The sequence below is a fragment of the Phaethon aethereus genome, assembly GCF_964289735.1.
Source record: "Phaethon aethereus genome assembly, chromosome: 14".
NCBI lineage: Eukaryota > Metazoa > Chordata > Aves > Phaethontiformes > Phaethontidae > Phaethon > Phaethon aethereus.
The window spans coordinates 21,117,837-21,136,898 of record NC_138590.1 but is presented as its reverse complement, the minus strand read 5'-3'; the positions used below and the strand labels follow the sequence as shown (position 1 = coordinate 21,136,898).

General features: G+C 43.0%; 1 protein-coding gene across 3 annotated transcripts in view; it reads right to left on the bottom strand.

Moving 5' to 3' along the window:
* Window positions 1-6,424: 6,424 nt before the first annotated feature.
* Window positions 6,425-19,062, bottom strand: part of TCERG1 (transcription elongation regulator 1) — a 32,595-nt gene continuing 19,957 nt past the window's right edge. For all 3 annotated transcript variants that reach the window (XM_082006264.1, XM_082006263.1, XM_082006265.1), the window contains exons 13-20: window positions 18,366-18,484; window positions 16,151-16,301; window positions 11,619-11,783; window positions 10,596-10,778; window positions 9,319-9,498; window positions 8,300-8,383; window positions 7,950-8,050; window positions 6,425-6,693 (exon numbers count right to left, since the gene is read on the bottom strand). In XM_082006264.1, coding sequence (XP_081862390.1) covers window positions 6,492-6,693; window positions 7,950-8,050; window positions 8,300-8,383; window positions 9,319-9,498; window positions 10,596-10,778; window positions 11,619-11,783; window positions 16,151-16,301; window positions 18,366-18,484 — 1,185 coding nt within the window. In that variant the 3' untranslated portion in view covers window positions 6,425-6,491. The remainder of the gene's footprint in view (window positions 6,694-7,949; window positions 8,051-8,299; window positions 8,384-9,318; window positions 9,499-10,595; window positions 10,779-11,618; window positions 11,784-16,150; window positions 16,302-18,365; window positions 18,485-19,062) is intronic.

Below are 19,062 nucleotides of genomic sequence, written 5' to 3'. Positions count from 1 at the left end.
TCCATCTGTTGTGGGTGGTTTGTTCCCCCCGCTGCAGCCGCACACGCAGAGCCCTGCTCACAGCCCGGTCGGTGGCCTTTCCCACGAGGAGAAGGTACCGTTGCCTCATTGCTGCACACGCGCCGCGTTACCCTGCAGCGGAGCACGGCAGCTCCCAAAGATGCCGGGGAGAAGCGAGGGAGCAGGGTGCGTGCCCCGGCTGGTGCCGGTGCTGGGGAGGAGCCACCATGGCTGGCCGCGCCTGCGCTTCGTCCCGGAGGACCTCCTGGTGTGGCAGCTGCCATCGGCACAACCCCCACCGCGCGCTCAGGGTGCCGGGGAGGCATTAATTAATTCCCTCTTCACAGCTTAGCTAAGTGCAGTGGGGTGGATAGGCTTGGGGTGTTGCTTTCTTTTAAAACAGTCCCTGCTGGTGATTTGCAGCCTGTGGCAGCAAGGCAAAAGCGACAGCGACCTTGAGGGGCACTGAGGAGGGGAGACGCCCGTTAACCAGGGACCTGGTTATATTCAGCCCCCGTGAGCCCTGCGTCGGGCGGGGAAGCAGTCACCCAGCGTGGCACTTCAGCCGGCCCTTGATGTTCGCCGGCAGAAAGCCGTCCAGCTGCAATCCCGAATGCTTTCTGCAGCCGTAGAGGGGCTGTTAGAGTACTCAGGGGTGCTGTATCAAGGGGCAGCGTGCGTGCCGCACGAGCTGCGTTGGTTGATGCTGCCTGCAGGATGCTGCCCGGTGCACGCGGTGTCTGAGGGCAGGCTGGCGGCCCGCAATCGATGTCCTGCTCATTCATGCAGGGAGCAACATTATCACATCCCAGATATTAGCCCCACAGGCCAGCCTCAGCACTAAATACCTCCAGTAACAGGGCTATGTGCAGTGACAAGGGCTATTACTCGTGCCCTGCAGTCTGGCTTCTGGAAAACGGAGCTCCCGGACCCTTCTGTGCAGTGACCGCGCCTGGGGAGCGAGTCGGACCCCGTCAAAACTCCACCTGGTATCAGGGGCTGGCAGAGCCAGGCGGGGATGAGCACTTCCATTTATCCAGGGTCTCTCTGCCACAAGCCAGAGCCCGCTGGCTGGCGGGAGCTGGACTCCCCTCTGCACGACGTTTGCAGGAACGGATCGCGAGTGGCTGCGTGGGTTTGTGCCCATAAAGGAGCTGCTCTGGGTGGATGGTTGAGCCCTCACCCTCAGCAGTCTGATCAAACACGGTATCTCATGGAAATGAAACACAGCTTTAGCTCCACACACGGGCTTGGCAATAAATAAATATATACAAATATTTATATAGTTATTTATTTATACAAACATTGTATATAAGATATATAAAATCTATATTTATATATATAAAAAGGGTCATGTGTATAAAAATAGCTCATTAAAAATATATATTTACTGATCCTAGCATCCTCCTGGCCTTGAGCAGCGTTTCAGCTGAAGCCGACAGGTCAGCGGTACAAGGTGGGGCTGGGCCTTCCTCCCTGCCCGGCCAGGGTGCGGGTGAGACGCTGCGGATCGCTGCCGGCATCGCGGTGGCTGAAGAGCAGCACCCGGCCCCCGCGCCGACGGCTCCCACCCGCCACGGAGACCGAGGCCGGGTCTCACCCGCCGCCGCCTGGCGCGGGGAAGAGTGGGTCCTGCGGTACGTTCAGGAAGGACCTGGTTTTATTGCCCATTTGAAATCGCTCCTGGAAGCTGAGTTGGCTTTACAACAGACCTAGAGCAGGACCTGATGCAGCAGCAGCTTGCCCAGGTGAGCCGCAGGTCAGCGGTTATCACCATGCTCTGCCCTGACCCGTGCAAAGGTCTGATGCACCGTGCATGGCACGGAGCGAGCACGGGCACGGCGACGGTGAGCCCCGTTCTGCCTGGGCCGTGCCGTGCAGCACCAGCCCTGCGTGCCGCGCCGGGTGGGAAGGGGCACACGAGGCCAAGACGGGAGGGCTGTTGTTGATGGTAAATCCCTGGGAGTGTCCAACAGCTCACCCTCTTCAGCAGGACAAATCTCGTTATCTGATAAAGCACTAAAACAAACTGTCAGTTCCTCGGCAGTCCATGTGCTAATTCTCTGCTGTTCTCGGTGATGAATTTAAACAGTGGCACCTAATTAGAAGCTGCAGGGCATGGATTACACTGTCAAGGAAACGTTATTCAAACAGGCACTCATTTACCTTCACATTAACTGCGTGACCTTAATCTACTAGAACGTGCACAGACTCAAGCCCCGGGTTTACTCCCCGGTGTGCAGCACACGTCCAAGCGGGGCAGCTGGGGCGGCACCCCGGGCGTCTGCTCCCAAAGAGCCCCTGGGTAAGTCCCGGACGCTCAGAGAGCTCTTCTGAATTTCCAGCAAGGCTTTTGACATTTAAAATGGCCGCATTTCTCTTTCCTTCTGTAAAAAATGAGTTAGGTGTGCGGTGCTGTAGGTTCATGTCATGGAAGGACCAGCCACGGCTGAGGCCGTGCTGCCACCCATGGGGTTACGAGGGGTGGGAGGGGACACCCAAAACGGTTCTGAGCATGTTAAAAGGTTGTGCCAAACCCACTGCGCCAGTTTGTGGTTTGGGCCGAAGGCACTGGTGGGGCGGGGTAAGCCTGGCTTTGGCCCCTTCAAGGGCTGCGATCAAAGCTCAGACTGGCTGCTCTGCAAGGCACGAAGGTGCCGGGCTCCCATGAGGGGCATGGCGGGTCCTGCACCACATCCCTGATGCTTCTGTTCGCAATAGCTGGAGTCCCCCAAGTCCTTCAAGCGCCTGAAGTCCTTCGGCACGGCTCTCAAAAGGTCCTGTGTCAGAGCCCCACTGAACGCGCCCTCCCTTCCCCGTCACAGCGCTCGCCTGCATTGCTGCGGGCTCGGGGCCGCGTCCGAACTGGGTCCCGTCCCCGCCGGCCACGCTCACCCCTCTGTGCTGCCCAGCACCCCCGGCTGCTGCTGGCACGCCTGCACCAAGGAAGCAATGGCATCAGTGAAATATTATTAGAAAACACAGTGCATATCAGCTCAAAATTAAATTTTAAACAGAATATTTGGGACTGGAAGCTCTTATTCGCTCCCGCAAGTGAAGATGAGATGTGGTAACATCAGTCTCCTGTGACTGTCATTGGCCACCGACCACAGTCATTGCTCAGCGACAGCCACCCTCCCGCAGCACGGTGCGCCGTGGCATCAAAGCGGAATCACAAAGCTCGTAGTAAATAGTCTTTTCTTCCCACCTTTCTGGAAAGGCCTATTTCACCATCGCTTTCTTCACTGTGAATCCCTGGCTTGCTCCCGCACGCCTCGGCTCGTGCTGGGCCGGGTGCCTGAGCACAGCTCGTTCAGCAGGGAATGAGCGCGAAACGCCGCCGCGAAGGCACTCGCTCACCCGGCGTGCACGGCTGCACCCGCCGCAGGCCGGCAGCATCCCGTCGCACACGGGAAAATAACTCCTTTCTGAAGCTCGTGGAATGAGCGTGAAGAAAGCGAGAAGGAATCGCGCTGCTGATGAGACCCGCTTACTGTTGCAAACAGCGGCAGCATTTGGGTGCCCTGCCACGACTACCGCGGCCCCGGGGGCAGCGGGACGCGGTGTGGGCGGAGAGCAGGGATACAGAGCTGGTGGCCTGGCCACCCTCAGGGCCGTCGGGCACCGCGTCCCAGGGCATGGTAGGCACCGGCTGGCGATGTCCCCAAGGGCCGGGAACGTCCCCAGGAGCCATGAGGCACGGGTTGTGTCGGCTGCGCAGGTGGCACAGCCCTGGAGCTGCGGCAGCCGTCGAGGGCCCCCCGGTGCTGCCAGCCCTGGGTCTGGGGAAGGAGCAGGGCGACGGGGCACCACTCAGTGCTGTTTGCAAATCCGGCTGAGATCCGCGGGAAGCCTTGGGTTCGGCACCGGCTCCCGAAGCAGGAGACTGAAGCAGCAGCCACTGAGCGGCACCAGGCCTCTGCTCAGCGGCCGGAAACGGTGACACGGCCCCAGAAGAAACTGGGACTGCCGCTCTCGCTGGTGACAGACTGCAGCTCCTTACTCCAGGAATGTGTCTGGCTTTTCAAAATTCAAGTTTCTTTCCCTTTCTTAAGCTTGCTTAGATTTAACTCCTGCCCTGCCGGGCTGTTGTGAGCACTCAGGCACAGCAGCAGCCGGACAGCAGGGCCAGGCCAGGGGAGCTGCCCGGCTGCAATGGCAAAGGTGCTGGAAAAGCGGTCAGCATCCCTTATACACAACCTTCTCTCTGGCTGAGGACCCCACGGACTGCCCCTGCCCCTGGGGGACACAGGGGACCATGCCCAAGGTGCTGCAGGGGCGGGGGACCAGCTCCACGATGTCGTGCATCACCAGCACATCCTCCAGCATCGCTGCGGCTGCAGCGGCAGTACCCGCCCCCCACGGGCTCGATACGTTAGGCATAATTGCTTTATCCGCAGAATAAGCGGATAAATAAATGTTAATGAACATCTGGTCTCCATAAACAAGATAAATTAAAATTAATAGAAATCTTATTCATTTAATGAACAAGTTAACCATATTTTGAAACAGGCATAAAAAATGCATGGCTTCCTGCAGGGACGTGTTAAGCTGAGTGAAAAGAAATTCATTTATGGCAGAGTGCGGCTACGTTGTGCACTCACAGTGAGCCAGTGCGTTGCCGCAATTCCCACCACCCATGTCCTACACTGGACACCTTCCACGTGCCAGACGCAGCCATGGACACGGTGTCCTGGCCCAGAGGGCACCTGAGGAGACACGAGGGCACAGCCTGGGCTGGCGGGCACAGACAGGCCGCGCCACGTGCAGGGACGGCTGCAGGGTCCCCGGGTGCCCACCCCACACCCAGGGGTTCAGAGGGCTCTTGTGCCATTGGCAGCTGAGCACCAAAATGAGCTGACCTGTCTGTTCACATCGCCGCTGCCTGCTGGAGTCATCCTTCGACTTCGAACCTTCCCATGCTGTGGCTTAGTAGACTCTTAGTTTGTTCATAAAAATGAAGATTTTTTTAAAGAAATTTAAAATTAAAATCACTCTTGCTGTTCTGTTTGCAAGGGAATACATTCTTATTACAAGTGCCATGTTTCAGATGTCAGCAGTACAAAACCCTCCCAAGCTGTCTAAATCTTTGTGAACAACCTTCCGTCTTGGTGCTTGGACTGCAAGTCCCAATGGCTGGCCAACAAAACAGTAATTGCTAAAGAAAAAAAAAAATGAAAAAAAATCAATTTCTCAGGGAAGAATCAATCCTTCCCCACCCCTCAGCTCAGAGGAAGAGATCCATGTCAGATACAGTAGAAACAGAAGGAAGTACTTTGACACTGCCATCCTTACCATCTCATATTTAAGCAAAAAGACTAAAGAACTAAACTAGAAAATAATTTTGCTCGGCACCCCATTGCATGTATGCAGACCTGAATGCTGCTGCTGAAGTTTAATCTGATGTTGCACAGTGCCACAGGTACTGTTTTGCCAAACACAGCCAAGAATTAAGGCAATATGACTTCAGTTGTTTGCTTTTACTCGTAAATTCACAAGTCCAACAAAATCCAACAAAAACTGGTATTAGGCCTGTACAATCCATATATAAAAAGGGTTGGTTTATTGTAGTTCAAATACATAAACTGAACAATCCCAACGTTTCAAAATTAAACTTTAGAAACACAAGTTTAACATTCAAAACAGGAGTATAGTTTACAAGAATTGCCCAGAGGGGAAATCCACAGTCTAATCCAGAAGTATGTAAAGATCACTTTATCGTAAATAAAAATGTGTTTATACAACCGTCCTGTTCTGCTCCAGTAACCACTGTTATTTACCAAGTGTTTCCAACTTCGAGTAAAAATTATTCGACAAATCTTCACTTGGGCAGAGCAACCTGATTTTGCTTCTAATTCATGGATAGGGTAAGGAACAAAGCAGACCTGTGAACAAATTTAATTTGGTCTCTTAGTCCTAATTCTCCTCTCTAACTCTGGCTTTAATAGATTTAGTTCCATTTACAAGGGTGAAAGCAAGCAGAGAATTGGGACTTGCGTTTCCAGAACGCGGTCTTCAGTAATCAATAATTTAAGCTATCAGACAGCATTTCACCTCCTCAGCCAGGGACCGTGGGTAACCATTAGGAAGCTGGTGGCACACACGTAGTACAAGTTCAAACCACAAGCGTGATCATCCTTAAGACTCACATGTATGACACTGCTGAGCAGAACGCCTCCAAATATCAGACATCCACACCTCATATACAGATACTGCATTGCTCTGAGATCTGAAGTTACCGAACACAGCCCACATGTTCGGATTTTTGTCAGTCATACCCCAAAGAAACTCATAAATATCTTTAACGTGGGGGTTTTGTTGGTGGTTTCCCCCTCTCAGAGACCATTTTATGTTCACAAATGCTGCTTCTTCCTCTGCTCCTCAGATGGTTTTGCAATATATTCACGGTAATGTATATGTATAAACCTGACAGATGGCTCATGCAAGCTTTTTGATTTAAGAGATACCCTTGGCTTAAGAGTATTTCATAACTATTTCGTTGTTCGTCTTGTAGGCTCTGAAGCTGTGGGTGGTGGAGGCGGGCCTCGACGGTCCAGGTCATCTACGTAGGACACAATGAGTTTGCGTCTCTCTTCCGGTACGCAGTCAAGTACCAGATATCGCTTGTCGTTTTGTAGTATCTTCTCTACATCTTTCAGATGTTGATCTGACTCCTGGATCAACTTTTTGGATCTGAGAGCAAGCATAAGAATCACCACTTGAGAGTGTCCCAGGACGCACAGAACACGCCGGGAACCCACCCTGCTCCCAGTGGTGGCTGCTACAAGCTCTGAGCTCGTAGAAGTTGCCCTCTCCATAAGAAAGCACAGGCAGAGTCAATGGAAAGGCAAAGCAGGGAAAGGGTGCAGAGACCTAGGTATCTTAGCTAAAAAGATTCTGCTTTATGTTAGGACTAGGCACACCAACAGTACTTTACACACAGGAAATAAAGTCTTGTTGCTACATTTGTGGTACATTAATTAAGGACCATGGAAGACTCATGTCTGGCTGCAATGACCTTGTATAGCACTATGTGAACTATACAAATGCTAAAACCCAGAGGGAACAAAAAAAAAAAAAAAAAAATCATATAGTTTTAAATTCAGCTCCTAAATGAGGCAATTTAGAATTTGGATGTGTAATTCTCAGCTACGGTCCAGCTTGACTGATTAACTGTGTCCACACACCATCTTAGAGCACTGTCATTCAGCTCACTGACAGCAGCACCACCTGAAACCAGAACTCCAAAACACTACAGTGCTGACTGCAAAGGAACTATGCAATTCGTTAGGATCCAAAGAACTTAATTTCATCTTCTGCTTTTTAAGTGAACTCATGTTTCTGATAGGAAACTTCTTTTGAGCCATACCTAAGTTTCTGTATCTGCCTTACCAACCCCTGAAACTGAGTGAAAAAGTCAACTGCTTTGTAAATCTACCCACCTGTAAGACACACCCTTTCAATGAAATTCTCCAGCAGAAATCAGGCAAATTATTTTTGTTTTTTTAAATAAAATTTCAGTGGAGCCAATATTTCTTTGCTGTCTACTCCAAAGTCCTGAAACAGAGTCCTCACTTCAGTGTTGATCCCTCCTGAGTCTAAACCAAGGACTAATACAAACATGAAAGAAGGCCCTTCAGCACAAAATGATTTTCAGGCCTGACAGCTCAGAGTACTACTCACAGAACACTATGCCGAAGCGAAAGAGAACCTCACACCTGTGTTGGTTTGATTTTCATTACTTGTTAGTCAGCAGCAGAAATGTCAAAATAAAGCAAAAAGAGGTCTCTAGCTGCTGTAAACTTTTTTTCTGACAAGTTATGAAAGGTTGTGAAAATGTAACTTAGACATCAACTTACGCTAGGAGAAGAAACAGACATCAGTTTGTTGCCATTTATATGGAAAAGCATAACAAAAAGACTAGTCCTTTGTTGACATATGCTACACACCTGTATGTTATAAATTTGGTCTCTTTCAACAGTGTTCGGAAGTCAGCTTTGGCAGTAATGTATTTGTCTCTAATGTACTCCTCAAACTCCCTTTGTTTTTTCTGAAAGAAAAAAGGTAAGTTCAAAACACTGAATGCAGATTAAGTTCTCCATGCTACTTAACATACTGAACATAAGCAATAATTACATGTAAATTATATTTTTCGTTATCTTTTACATTTTTAATTTACAAAAAATCTTAAACAATAATCCTTCTGTTCACATAAAGCAGAAACCACTTCAGCACCCATTAACTTACTCTCTATCCTGCATTATACTGAAACTTAGCAACAGTGATGCAAAGTACTTACCCTGTCACTTGAAGAAAATTTAATGCACCTTGGATCTTCTTTAATGATTTTTTTCACTTCTTTCCATGTTGATGTTAAAGTTATCTTTCAAAAGAAGCAAAAATAGTTAAAAGAAAATAAGATTTTAAGAATAGAGAATGTAAATATTACTACATCTGAAGATTTTAAATATCTCAAGACCACTGACAAAGTTGTTGCTGTATTTTTAAGTGTCGTACATTTGTATTTTTAATTAGTTGATTTTATATATTTACTTTTCTTTAGTATTTTGAGATGGGATTTTCAGATCAAAGGCCTCACAAACATCATTTACATCCCAAAGTCTTTTTCCAGTATGTATTTATGTATATGAATGTGTTGTTAAAAATTACCTACAGAAAACTTGCTTCAGAGTTGCATGTCTGTCATTTTATTCTATCACACTAAAAATCTGCCTAATGTGCTAAGTACTTTTAACTAATGCATTAAAAAATGAGGTAAACATCTTCGGGTTAAAAGAAAGCTGACTGAAGTTGGCACATAACTAAAGAAGAGCAAGACTCATTAAAGCCCCACAGTACACACAATAGGTGATAGATTTCCATAGCATTACACAGAACAGAAGTTCAGATTCAGTAGCACAAGATAAAGCAGGAGAACATCAAAACAGATAAACTTGGTATGATTATATACTGATATTCATTAAGACAAACACTGTATATCTGAAAGAGCAAGATGCTATATAGTAAAGAGTATCAAATAACTCCGTGTTGAAGAAATGTAACACCCTGCAGGAAATAAAAAGATCACTGATTAGAAGTTTAAATGTAAATGAACTGTGTGTTAAAACAAAATAACACTCAAGATTAACAGGTAAGGAAACAATGCACAAATTTTGTTATGAAGAAGAAACATAGTAGTGAAGCAAAGGTGCCCTGGAAATAAAAGCAAACAAATCAGCCTGTGTGACAGAAAACCAGAAAAAGATAAATCACAACGGGCTGGCAAAGATTTGAAGTTTGAATATATAACGCTCTTACTGCTGAAGTTTCATCCAGAAGTTGCCTGAAGTGTTCCCTCTTCTTTTTGGTAAGTGCTTCAATGTGTTCATTAAAGAGCTTCTCTTTTTCTTCTCTTTCTAGCAAGGAGCCAGATTCCCATCGATGATCTTTGCGGAGAGTCCTTCTGGTATCAGACCACGACACATCTGAAGAACGCACCTGAGACAAAAGATGATTGGTTTTTTTAAACCATCTTTTTCTGCAGTTCACTGATATTTCTTATATACTGCTTAGTTTTTTTATTTCTCTTGTTCTAAATTAAGGTTCAAATTAAAAGATGAAAAAAACAAAACAGCCTTTAAGCAACAGACTGTAGTAGCTTCCCCACAAATACTAAACAGGCAGGGGCAGAAGGAATTACTTTGCATCAGTTCAAATGCAGATGGAGATACCCCACTGACCTGGCTGAGTATTCTCTCAAAAAAAAGAAAGAAACCAACAACCTCCTCCTCTGTGCATAATATCCTATATTAACTGTAAGTGGTATGGAAAGGCAGTCTCAGAGATAATTATTTCCAAAGAGCCACTAGGAGCTTTGCAGTGCCTTTGTTCTAGCCCAGAGAGCACCTTCGAGGAGCTGTTGCTTTATGTTACTAGCTATACCACAAGACCAGAGTGATGAGCTGTTTATACCCTGCCCCTTACAAAGATTTCAGTGATGAAATGTGGAACCAAGCACTAGTAACATGTTTGGATTTTGTATTTTACGCCAGGAAGCAAAGGCATAGTATGCATACTGGTGAAAACTCATTTTGCTAATCCTGTCCTTTTAGTAGGTTATTTGCCTTACAGGAACTGCTCTCTCACAGATTAGCTTGACCAGAAGAACAAAGTAAACATACAACATAGCAGAGAAACAGTTAAGGGCACTGTGTCTGGAGCATGAAGAGAGACAACGCAAAAATAAGGGGACTATTCCTGATGCTCAACAATACCTCATTTTCCAACAGACATACAGAAGTTTACAGTAGCATGACTGAAAACCTGCCATCACCCATGAGACTCCAGAGAAACACAGCAGGAATAATGCTACCCACTAACTTCCTGGGCAAGATGCCAGAACATAAAGCCTAAATGCAAAGCATTCTCTTCCAAACAAGGCAAAACTCCCAACAGGGAATGGAGGGCAGTGGGGGGAAGATGACAGGATTCTATTTCTATAAAAACTTAACTACAAATGCCAAAAAGCTTTTACATGGTGCAACAATTAGAAGAAGAATGCACTGACAAGCTGAGAAAGCCTATCCATATCTCACCATGTCAGACAGAAGCGCTTTGAAGTTTTGTATAGCTTCTTCCCGTTTGTGCTGCTCACGTTCTCTATCAATTTCCTTGGTTTGCTCCGAACGAGCTTTCTGGACTTCCCTTTCTCGTTCACGCAAACTTGCCTCAATGCGAGCTTGTCTTTCCAGCTCCTTTTCTTTTTCAGAATCTAAATTCTGAAACATAGGAACAAACTTTTCTCAGTAAAAACAACAGAACATCTTTCATATTTTCATTAGACAGGTAAGTAAATTAAAGGGTTGTCAAACTAAAGGCACCTTAGAACAAAATAGTTCAAAGTTATCTGAGATCTATTGATTACAACATTTTGCCTCAACAGCTATGTTGAAGCACTACAGAGTTTACACGGGGCGAAGAGAAGTTTGGTCATAATGCTGATCACAGAATGACTACTCTCAGGAACATGTTGTTTGTGTACGGTGACAAACTCTGAATAATGGGGTGACGGGGGAGAGTGGTATCACTATTTGTTAGCCCAGTTTTATATTCTCAACCATTATTTGCCTGGCAGAGAAAGGTAGGAATATTGGATTAAGAGAGAAGAACCAATGAAGGAACTGTGTATGAACCATCTACATTCCCGAAAGAAGCTTAGCTGATACAAAAAGTCACAGCAAAGGAAACTGCCCATCCTGGTAGGAAGCAATCAATGTGGTGTCTGTATTTTTTTAAGTTTTACAGACATTTTTACAACCAATGGCTTTACAGGAGTCTGCCTTTCTTGCTCTGCTGGATAAATTCTCCCGAATACCATGTGTGTGTATGCACGCATGCATACGCGTACCATGAACGTCTGCAGCAACACTGCCATCAGGGATAATACTAAGTTTCAAACTGTTATTCTGGGGTACTTCTACAAATAACCATATTATAGAATTCTCTTTAGTGTGGAACTAAAGCACATTAGTTTATCTTCTAGTTAGTTACTTCACACATTAACAGAGATGTGACCAGCAGAACATTCAAAGTTATACTTCCAAATGTCACATGCATACCTTAGCTATTTTTTCGATGTACTGTTTGAAAAGGTCTTCCCGCTGTGAAGAGCTATCCACTGCTTTGTAACGGGGGTCAGTCTCTACTTTGTCCTTCACTTTGCTCCAGCGAGACTGACTGTCCAGGTGGTGATTAGCTAGTAGTTCAAAGAAGTCCATTTTGATCTGTTTTACAGATGGCAACAGAAAGACAATACTTGAGAAAGATACTTTGATACCCAACAGTTTGCTCTTATGAAAAAAGGAGTCAACTTACCTCCAACAGAGGGAAGCATATTAATACTACATACCATTACAATTTAGAGAAATCACTAAAACTCTGAATTTAGACATAACTGCATCTACAATTCACCTCCCCTTAGGACAATTTTGCTAAAGCAGATACATGAAGAAGATCTGCGACATTTAAGATGAACTAAATTCTTTGAAGAATGATTCAGCAATACAGTTTTTATTATTTTACTCCAATTTAAGCTTCTTTTTTGAGCTTTCATATATATATCTCAAAGTAACAAGTTACTGATTCTACATTAGGGTGTTTCGCATATTAATACTACGGCAGCTACGCAGTTTTAAACAGGGTTCTAGACAAATCCAAGTATTTAGGGATTCATCCTCCAAGTGTACAATGAACAGAGATAAATACTGATAAACAGCAATGTCTTAAGATGGATCTAACTAATAAAGAATTACCCACATATGGTAATTATGTAAATTACATTTAAGATGGATATGGACATACATATAAAAGTTTAAGGAAATGTTTTAGTCTACTTTTTCAATTGGAAATGGCACATCAGTACTCTGTCCATAACAACAGCCATCACAAAGGGATGAGAATCAATAATATTTTTTTTTTTTTAATCTCAAGACAACTAGCAACACATTTCCATCCACACTCCCAGAACCAGCAGCTGCAAGATCAACTGCTGTGCCTTTATTACATCTCTTTTGTTTCTGGGGTAGATGATCTTCCTGTTCCTGCTGCTCTTCGGGTCATAGGTATTTCCTCCTTTTTATTTCTACCACTTTTTGCCTTAGAAGTCTGGCTTGGCATTTAAGCCTCCATCTCTCCGAAGCAGAGAGGCGAGGGCCTTGTTTGCCTTACTCGCTGAGTGCCAAGGAGTGACCCTAGGGACTCCACACGCAAGGCAAATCATGCTGCCTTCACAGCATCCCAAACCCTGCTGGCCCACAAACAAAATCTGTCTCTTTGGACGTGAACTAAAAAACCCCCAAAACCTAGAAGAAGGGCTGGGCATTCATTTTTTGCTATTTATCTCCCCTCCTCATCCCTTTAAAAAAAAAGAAAACCACGAAAAGCAGTTTAGCTACAAAACAGTGAGGTTCGTACAGGAAGCAAGCAGATGGACAGGCGAACAAACTCTGGCTTTCCAGAGAACTGTCACATCCCGGTTTTGTTACAGAATGCAAGACTGAAATGAAGATCAGAACCAACATTCTGCACCCTTGCCCACTGATAATTTTAGTTCTTCACAGTATTAACATATAAACATAAAAGGCTTTATAGGCTTTTTTCTTTACTATCTCAACAGAGAGATTAAGATAGTAAGCAGAGATTAGACAACAATTGGTTAGTGCCAGTGGGAAGTTGCTTTATATCTACAGCACTATCACTTTTTCTTAAAGTAGCTGAACAAAATGCTAAGCAAACCGTTTATTCATTGTAAAATTAAGAATGTTGTTTCAGAACACCTTAAAACATGCATGCAGTACCAAAAATATGAAGCTTTCTAAGCCATGTCATTAGAAATATTTGTTAAAAATCAAACAATTCCCAGACATTACTACAGAAGTCTATAAAGTAAGGGTATTTCAGAGTTTCTGCACAAATCACATATGCGCATATATATATATATATATATATATATATATATATACACACACACACATTCCACAGGATAAAAACTGCATACCTGCAACACTGCTGGAAGCACCGTGGCACCAGCGGCAATACAAAACCAGACCTAAGAACACCTCCTCAATCTGGAGGAAGATGCTTCTGCAGGAGCCGCCAGCAGCACCCGCTTCGCTCCCTGAGAAGCCATGCGCTTGCTCAGTACCGAGCTCCAGCACTACTGTACAGATGCCAGCTGGGCCATCTGCTGCTTCACCAGCCACCAACTTAGCCGAAAACCAGGAGGGTACTGCCAACTCCTTCCCGAGAAAAACGAATGACATTTCCAGACCTTCAATGCTTTTAAAGCATGGGTTTAACTTTAGTCATCCGCAACATATGTAGCGCAGGTATTGCAATTTGGTTTTCAATTTAAAAAAAAGGCAAAAGCTTCTCAAAAAATTGAGCCAAAACCATCTCACTAAGAAATAATCTTTTACGATTATAGCTCTCTGATGTTGCAAATTTAGTATATGCATACACAGTAACTAGATTGCCTAGACTATTTTAGAAAACCGTTAGGAGATCTTCATACAGGACAGATGACAGGTGAGACAGCCATCAGCACAGTGCGCTGCAGGATGTGTGCAGCTGAACATTTCAGTAAGTCTAGGTAAAGCGGGACGTCAGGCTCATTTGCTGGCACGGCTCATCTCAAGGACATGGAACAATGCTGTGTCCTGGGACAGTACCTGAGCCGCTTGGTCAATGTTACCAGCTCATAGCCCCTTTCCCAATATTCTCAAACCCACCGTGTACTTCCTCATCTCGGTCATCTAGGAAATAGCAGCATTGTTTTTATTCATGTGGCTAATTTCAGTAATTTGAGTAAAAACAACCATCTGAAAAGCTGGCTGCTCCATCACCATCCAGTAAGCTGTAACTCAATGAAGCAAAATCAAAACATTATATAATTTAAAACCCTTACGTTAAAGATTTCTGTAAAGTTGATCCTCCTTAAATAAAGATTTTGGACTTTTAAAACAGACTGAGAAAGCTTCAGGTTAAATGCCTTAAATTTTCTTTTATGTTTTAAACACTTTCAAAATCAAAGGAAAATAAGACTGAAAATATTTCAGGTGTATTTAGAAGTCTTTTTTGTTTTGGCAGTTAATACATTGCAGGTACAACTCTCATCACTTCACAAGGAAAAAAACTAAAAAAATGTAAAGTACCGGAACTGCGGGAGGCTAAAGTCACCACACAGAGATACCAATTCTTTCCTCACTAGGGAATCCCATAATATTTGCGTGTCAGTGATTGACAGCTGTCAGACTGAACTGATTGACAGGCCGCACAGCACATAACTGTAAAGTCTATCCACTTGTTATAAAACAGAATACATAAAATGGTTACAAAAGGCTTTTGGAGAAAAAACATTATTTCAAAAGCAAACAAACACAATCTCTCTTCTTTTAACTTTTCAACTTTAGAACAATCATGCAACAACAAATATTTACTTTTTTTTTTTAAGTCTTCAATTGCACTATTAAGCTGCAAGAATGCTTAAAAATTCCATATTCATAATCAAAATGCAGTGTGTAAAAGTCTAGTTTTGAACTGCATCAGTTCTCCTCTGAAACCACAATCATTTATTGAAAATATCAGCAATAAGTCAACATTTGAAAAAAATCGAATACAAAATCAAATTAGACCAAAGTACCTAGATTAAAAAAAATATGCAAAACTTATTCAATAATGAAATTGTCCCCAAATCTAACTTGCTATTCAGCATTTTTCTCTTCTATAAGCATTCTTAGGTGAAATTTGCAATAACTTTATACTACAAAATAAATATTGCAGACTTTAAAATGTCAAAAACGATTAGGTTTTAGATGTTATTTTCTCCATTCGCACAACACACAGGGACATGTAAGTAAATGGCTGCATATTTTGATGATAATATTTGATGTGAACTCCATGGTAGCCTCCTTTCCCAGTGGTGAAAGCCTGCTCCCTGCTATTGACAACACGGTCAAGTGACATTTGGAATACATTAATCTTTAATAGCTGACCTTTCATTCTAATAAGCAGCAGTTTATACATAAGATATATTTACTGAAAGATTAAAAAGTCACTAACGTGCTAGCTTTTAGATGGAAAGAGAAGATATGGAGGCTGTTTGAAATTTAAACGGCGTATCCTACAGAGAATTTCAAGTTCTTACTGTCTCCACTGAGAGAACAGCGAGGTAATGGCCAGTTCTGGGGTTTCCAGCCAAACAGGACAAGAATCCTTTTCCTTTTAATGCTTCAGAATAATATAACTTTAAAAAAAAAAAAAAAAATCAGGCATTATTCCAGTTAAGAATATAATGTTACTTGCTTAGGTAAATGAAAAAAAAAAAAAAAAGTGTGATTATTTAAGTAAATTCAGCTTCTCAAATAAATGTAAGTCCAATTCTATATATATTCTAAAAGTCAGTATACCTGCAAACTTAAAATACTTCAGAAAGACCAAGGGGACATCTGTGAAGTGTTTACATTGTAAAACCTCTACAAAAGAAAAAGACCATGTCTCAGAGAAGGCATGCTGGAAACCAAGCACTGGCTTTGTCCCATCTCACTCAGACTCACATCATTCATACTGCTGGAACTAAAAAAAGTCACCTTACCTTCTCACCTCTGGTCTTCGAGTCTTCTTTTTCCTTCTTTCTTGCCGCTGTGATAAACTCATTAAACAAGGCCTCTCGATCTTTCATCTTTTCAATTGCCTTGAATCTCGAGTCTTTAGCATGCTTGGCTGCAAATTCACTAAAAGTAGTTCTGCAACAAAATGGCAAGCGAACTCATTTGGCAGAGCTGTCTTTGCTGGGAAGCAGGTTCAGCAGAGAAATATTTCTTCTGCTAGAATACATGCCAGAGCATAATTAAAAAAAAAAAAAGGCAACATCCTATGGTCTCACTACAGAGACGCTTGATCAATTAACTATATAGAAAGGAGTCGGGTTTAGGCACACACATGAAAGGTATTGTTAGAGACTTACAGGGGTTGGTTGGTTTGTTTGAATACAGCTACCTGCAGAAAGTGCAGGTGTAGGAAGAGATATTACAATGCAACCAAGAAGAAGAAATGAGAAAACTCAGTCGTCTACAATAATCTTCTTTTTTGTGGGTTAGCAGTTCAGCTACCAGTCTGTCCAGGTATTTCACAGCTGTGAAACTGAAAATTTTATGTTCATTCACTTGCAGCCAAACCATGCTAAGAGTTCACCAAGAAAATCACCTTTTGGTATTAGTCACAATAGAACACCGGCTGAATCAATTTTTTGTCCTACAGTGAACATTGCATAGCCTAATCTTAAAACACACGGAGTTGAAAATATTTTAAACACTATGGGCAGATGCAGTAATACTGGGCTTTCAACCCATTATCCCCATAGCATTTCCCTGACCGTTCTCTCACCTCCAGGGCCAGATTCCAATCTGTGCAGTAGATATAGTACTGCCACTTACCTCAAAAAAACCCACTACTGTGCTTTTTCCAAGCTCTGATGCAAATCTGGCCCCAAGAATACGTGAGACACTTATAATCATAGGAATGTTTTCATCACAGCATGGAAATAATTAGACTTGGAAAATCCAGCCTACTGTTGCTGTAGGGTAAATTGAAACAAGAAGAGAATTTGGTAGCTTATTCAAAAAGATTAGAAAGTGAATGTACAGCTATACTGAAGAACAAGAGCTGTTTAAGTGAAGTGGAACACAAACTCTTGAGTATATTGGACTGAGACAGATGATAAAAAACCAGTCTGGCACTCACAGAAGTACAGCAATATCTTTAGACAAACACTGAAACCAGAAGACAAAGGATAAGATTAAACAAGACAGTATTTCAGCTGGAACTCTCCTTCCCACCCCAACCCATAGTCAGGCAAGAGTCAGTCCCAATATGACACATCGGAGATATCTTGGAAGCTGAGGATACCAAAGCTAACATAATAGTCCATGTTAGTTTCTGAATTATGTATTAAACTTACTACTGATAAACTTTTTCTTAAAACATTTCTATGCCTCCATTCTTCCCAGCCTACTACTGTCGAAATTGCTACCCTTATTAAATGAGCAGACATGTGTTTTAAATAAGAGTTATTAATCAGATTTGAAGTAATTTAAAAGTTAACATAACACGGGCTTCCACCAGATTTCCAAAATGGGACACTGAAAAAAACTAAGCTGAAGTGAAACAAATGAGTTGTTATTTCATTGTAAAAGAATTAATGCCAGATAAGCCAAGAGATGCTGAAAGAGAATGCTTTAGAGTTCATCTGGTGAGACAAGCACATATTTCATGAACTCTATGTAAGAAAGCTGTGAAACAAACAATTCTAGCAATAAAATCTTGAATGTTAGTACAATCACTATTATCACTGCAAGTAGGTCTGAATGTGAGGGGTACGTAATAATTTCTATATTAAAGCAATCAGAACATTCTATCATATTATTAACATACTTCATAACCAGAAAAACATCCCTTCAGCCCCTCCAAACTGAAGAAACCTCCCTAGCACTTCTCAAAGACTACCAATATTCTTAAAAAGAAACAAGATTATTACAGAAAACTTGTGGTGGATCATGAGGCCTTTCGCACAATCCAAAGAACATGCTGGGGATTTCTTCAAAATGACTAAAAATATGTAAATTATTATAAATCACAAGTTCTACTTTTTCATGGGTTAGGTGTATACAAGCAGGCAAAAGAAGATTTCAACAATATCTGATGATTTTTCTTCTCTTTGCCCATTTTGAAAGAGGTTTATCTACCTAATGCCACCCAACATACTTCATTCTAATAGAGCTTATGCATACAAGCAAGAAAGAAGCTCCTACCTTGGATTAATCTTTGCTTCTTCCATCATTTTCTTGAAATCCTCCTTGGCCTGCATTATTTTGTTTTTCTTCTCCTTACGCTCTTCTTCTGCTCGGGTTTTCACATACTGATCAAACACCTACAGAAACACCAGTCACCAACATAAAATATACAAACCTGAAGCCAGAGAACCTCTAGGCAAGAGGGAGGAAAAACCCCATTCTCTCCTTTTCTCCTATTTCCTTTCCTCTCACCACAGATCCAACATAGATGAGGTAGAAAGGGTTGCATCTGAATATGCAAATTACGCCAATCTGCTGAACATGTAGTGTACTGTATCTAAACACATACTGTGAAACCTGTGAAGAAGTTTCTTACCCATTCACGTTATGTTAACATTTTTCTGGGTCATATGTTTAAGACAGCAGACATTTCCTGTATTCTTGAAGTTTTCTATTTCCCTACATCCATTTGAAGAAAAGCTCCTTGAGTGAGAACTTGCTTAACAATAAAAAATGCACTTCAGTTTTTCCCACCACCTTTTTTTTTTCTTAATAAATAGGTAATTCATTACACCAATATTTTGAACAGATACTGATGATTCTCACCATTTCTTTCAGGTTTTGGAAGCTCTCTGTATGCATATAGCTTTCACTGCGTTAAAATATTAGATCTTCCAACCACAGGAAAAATAAAAACTATCAACTCACTTCTTTT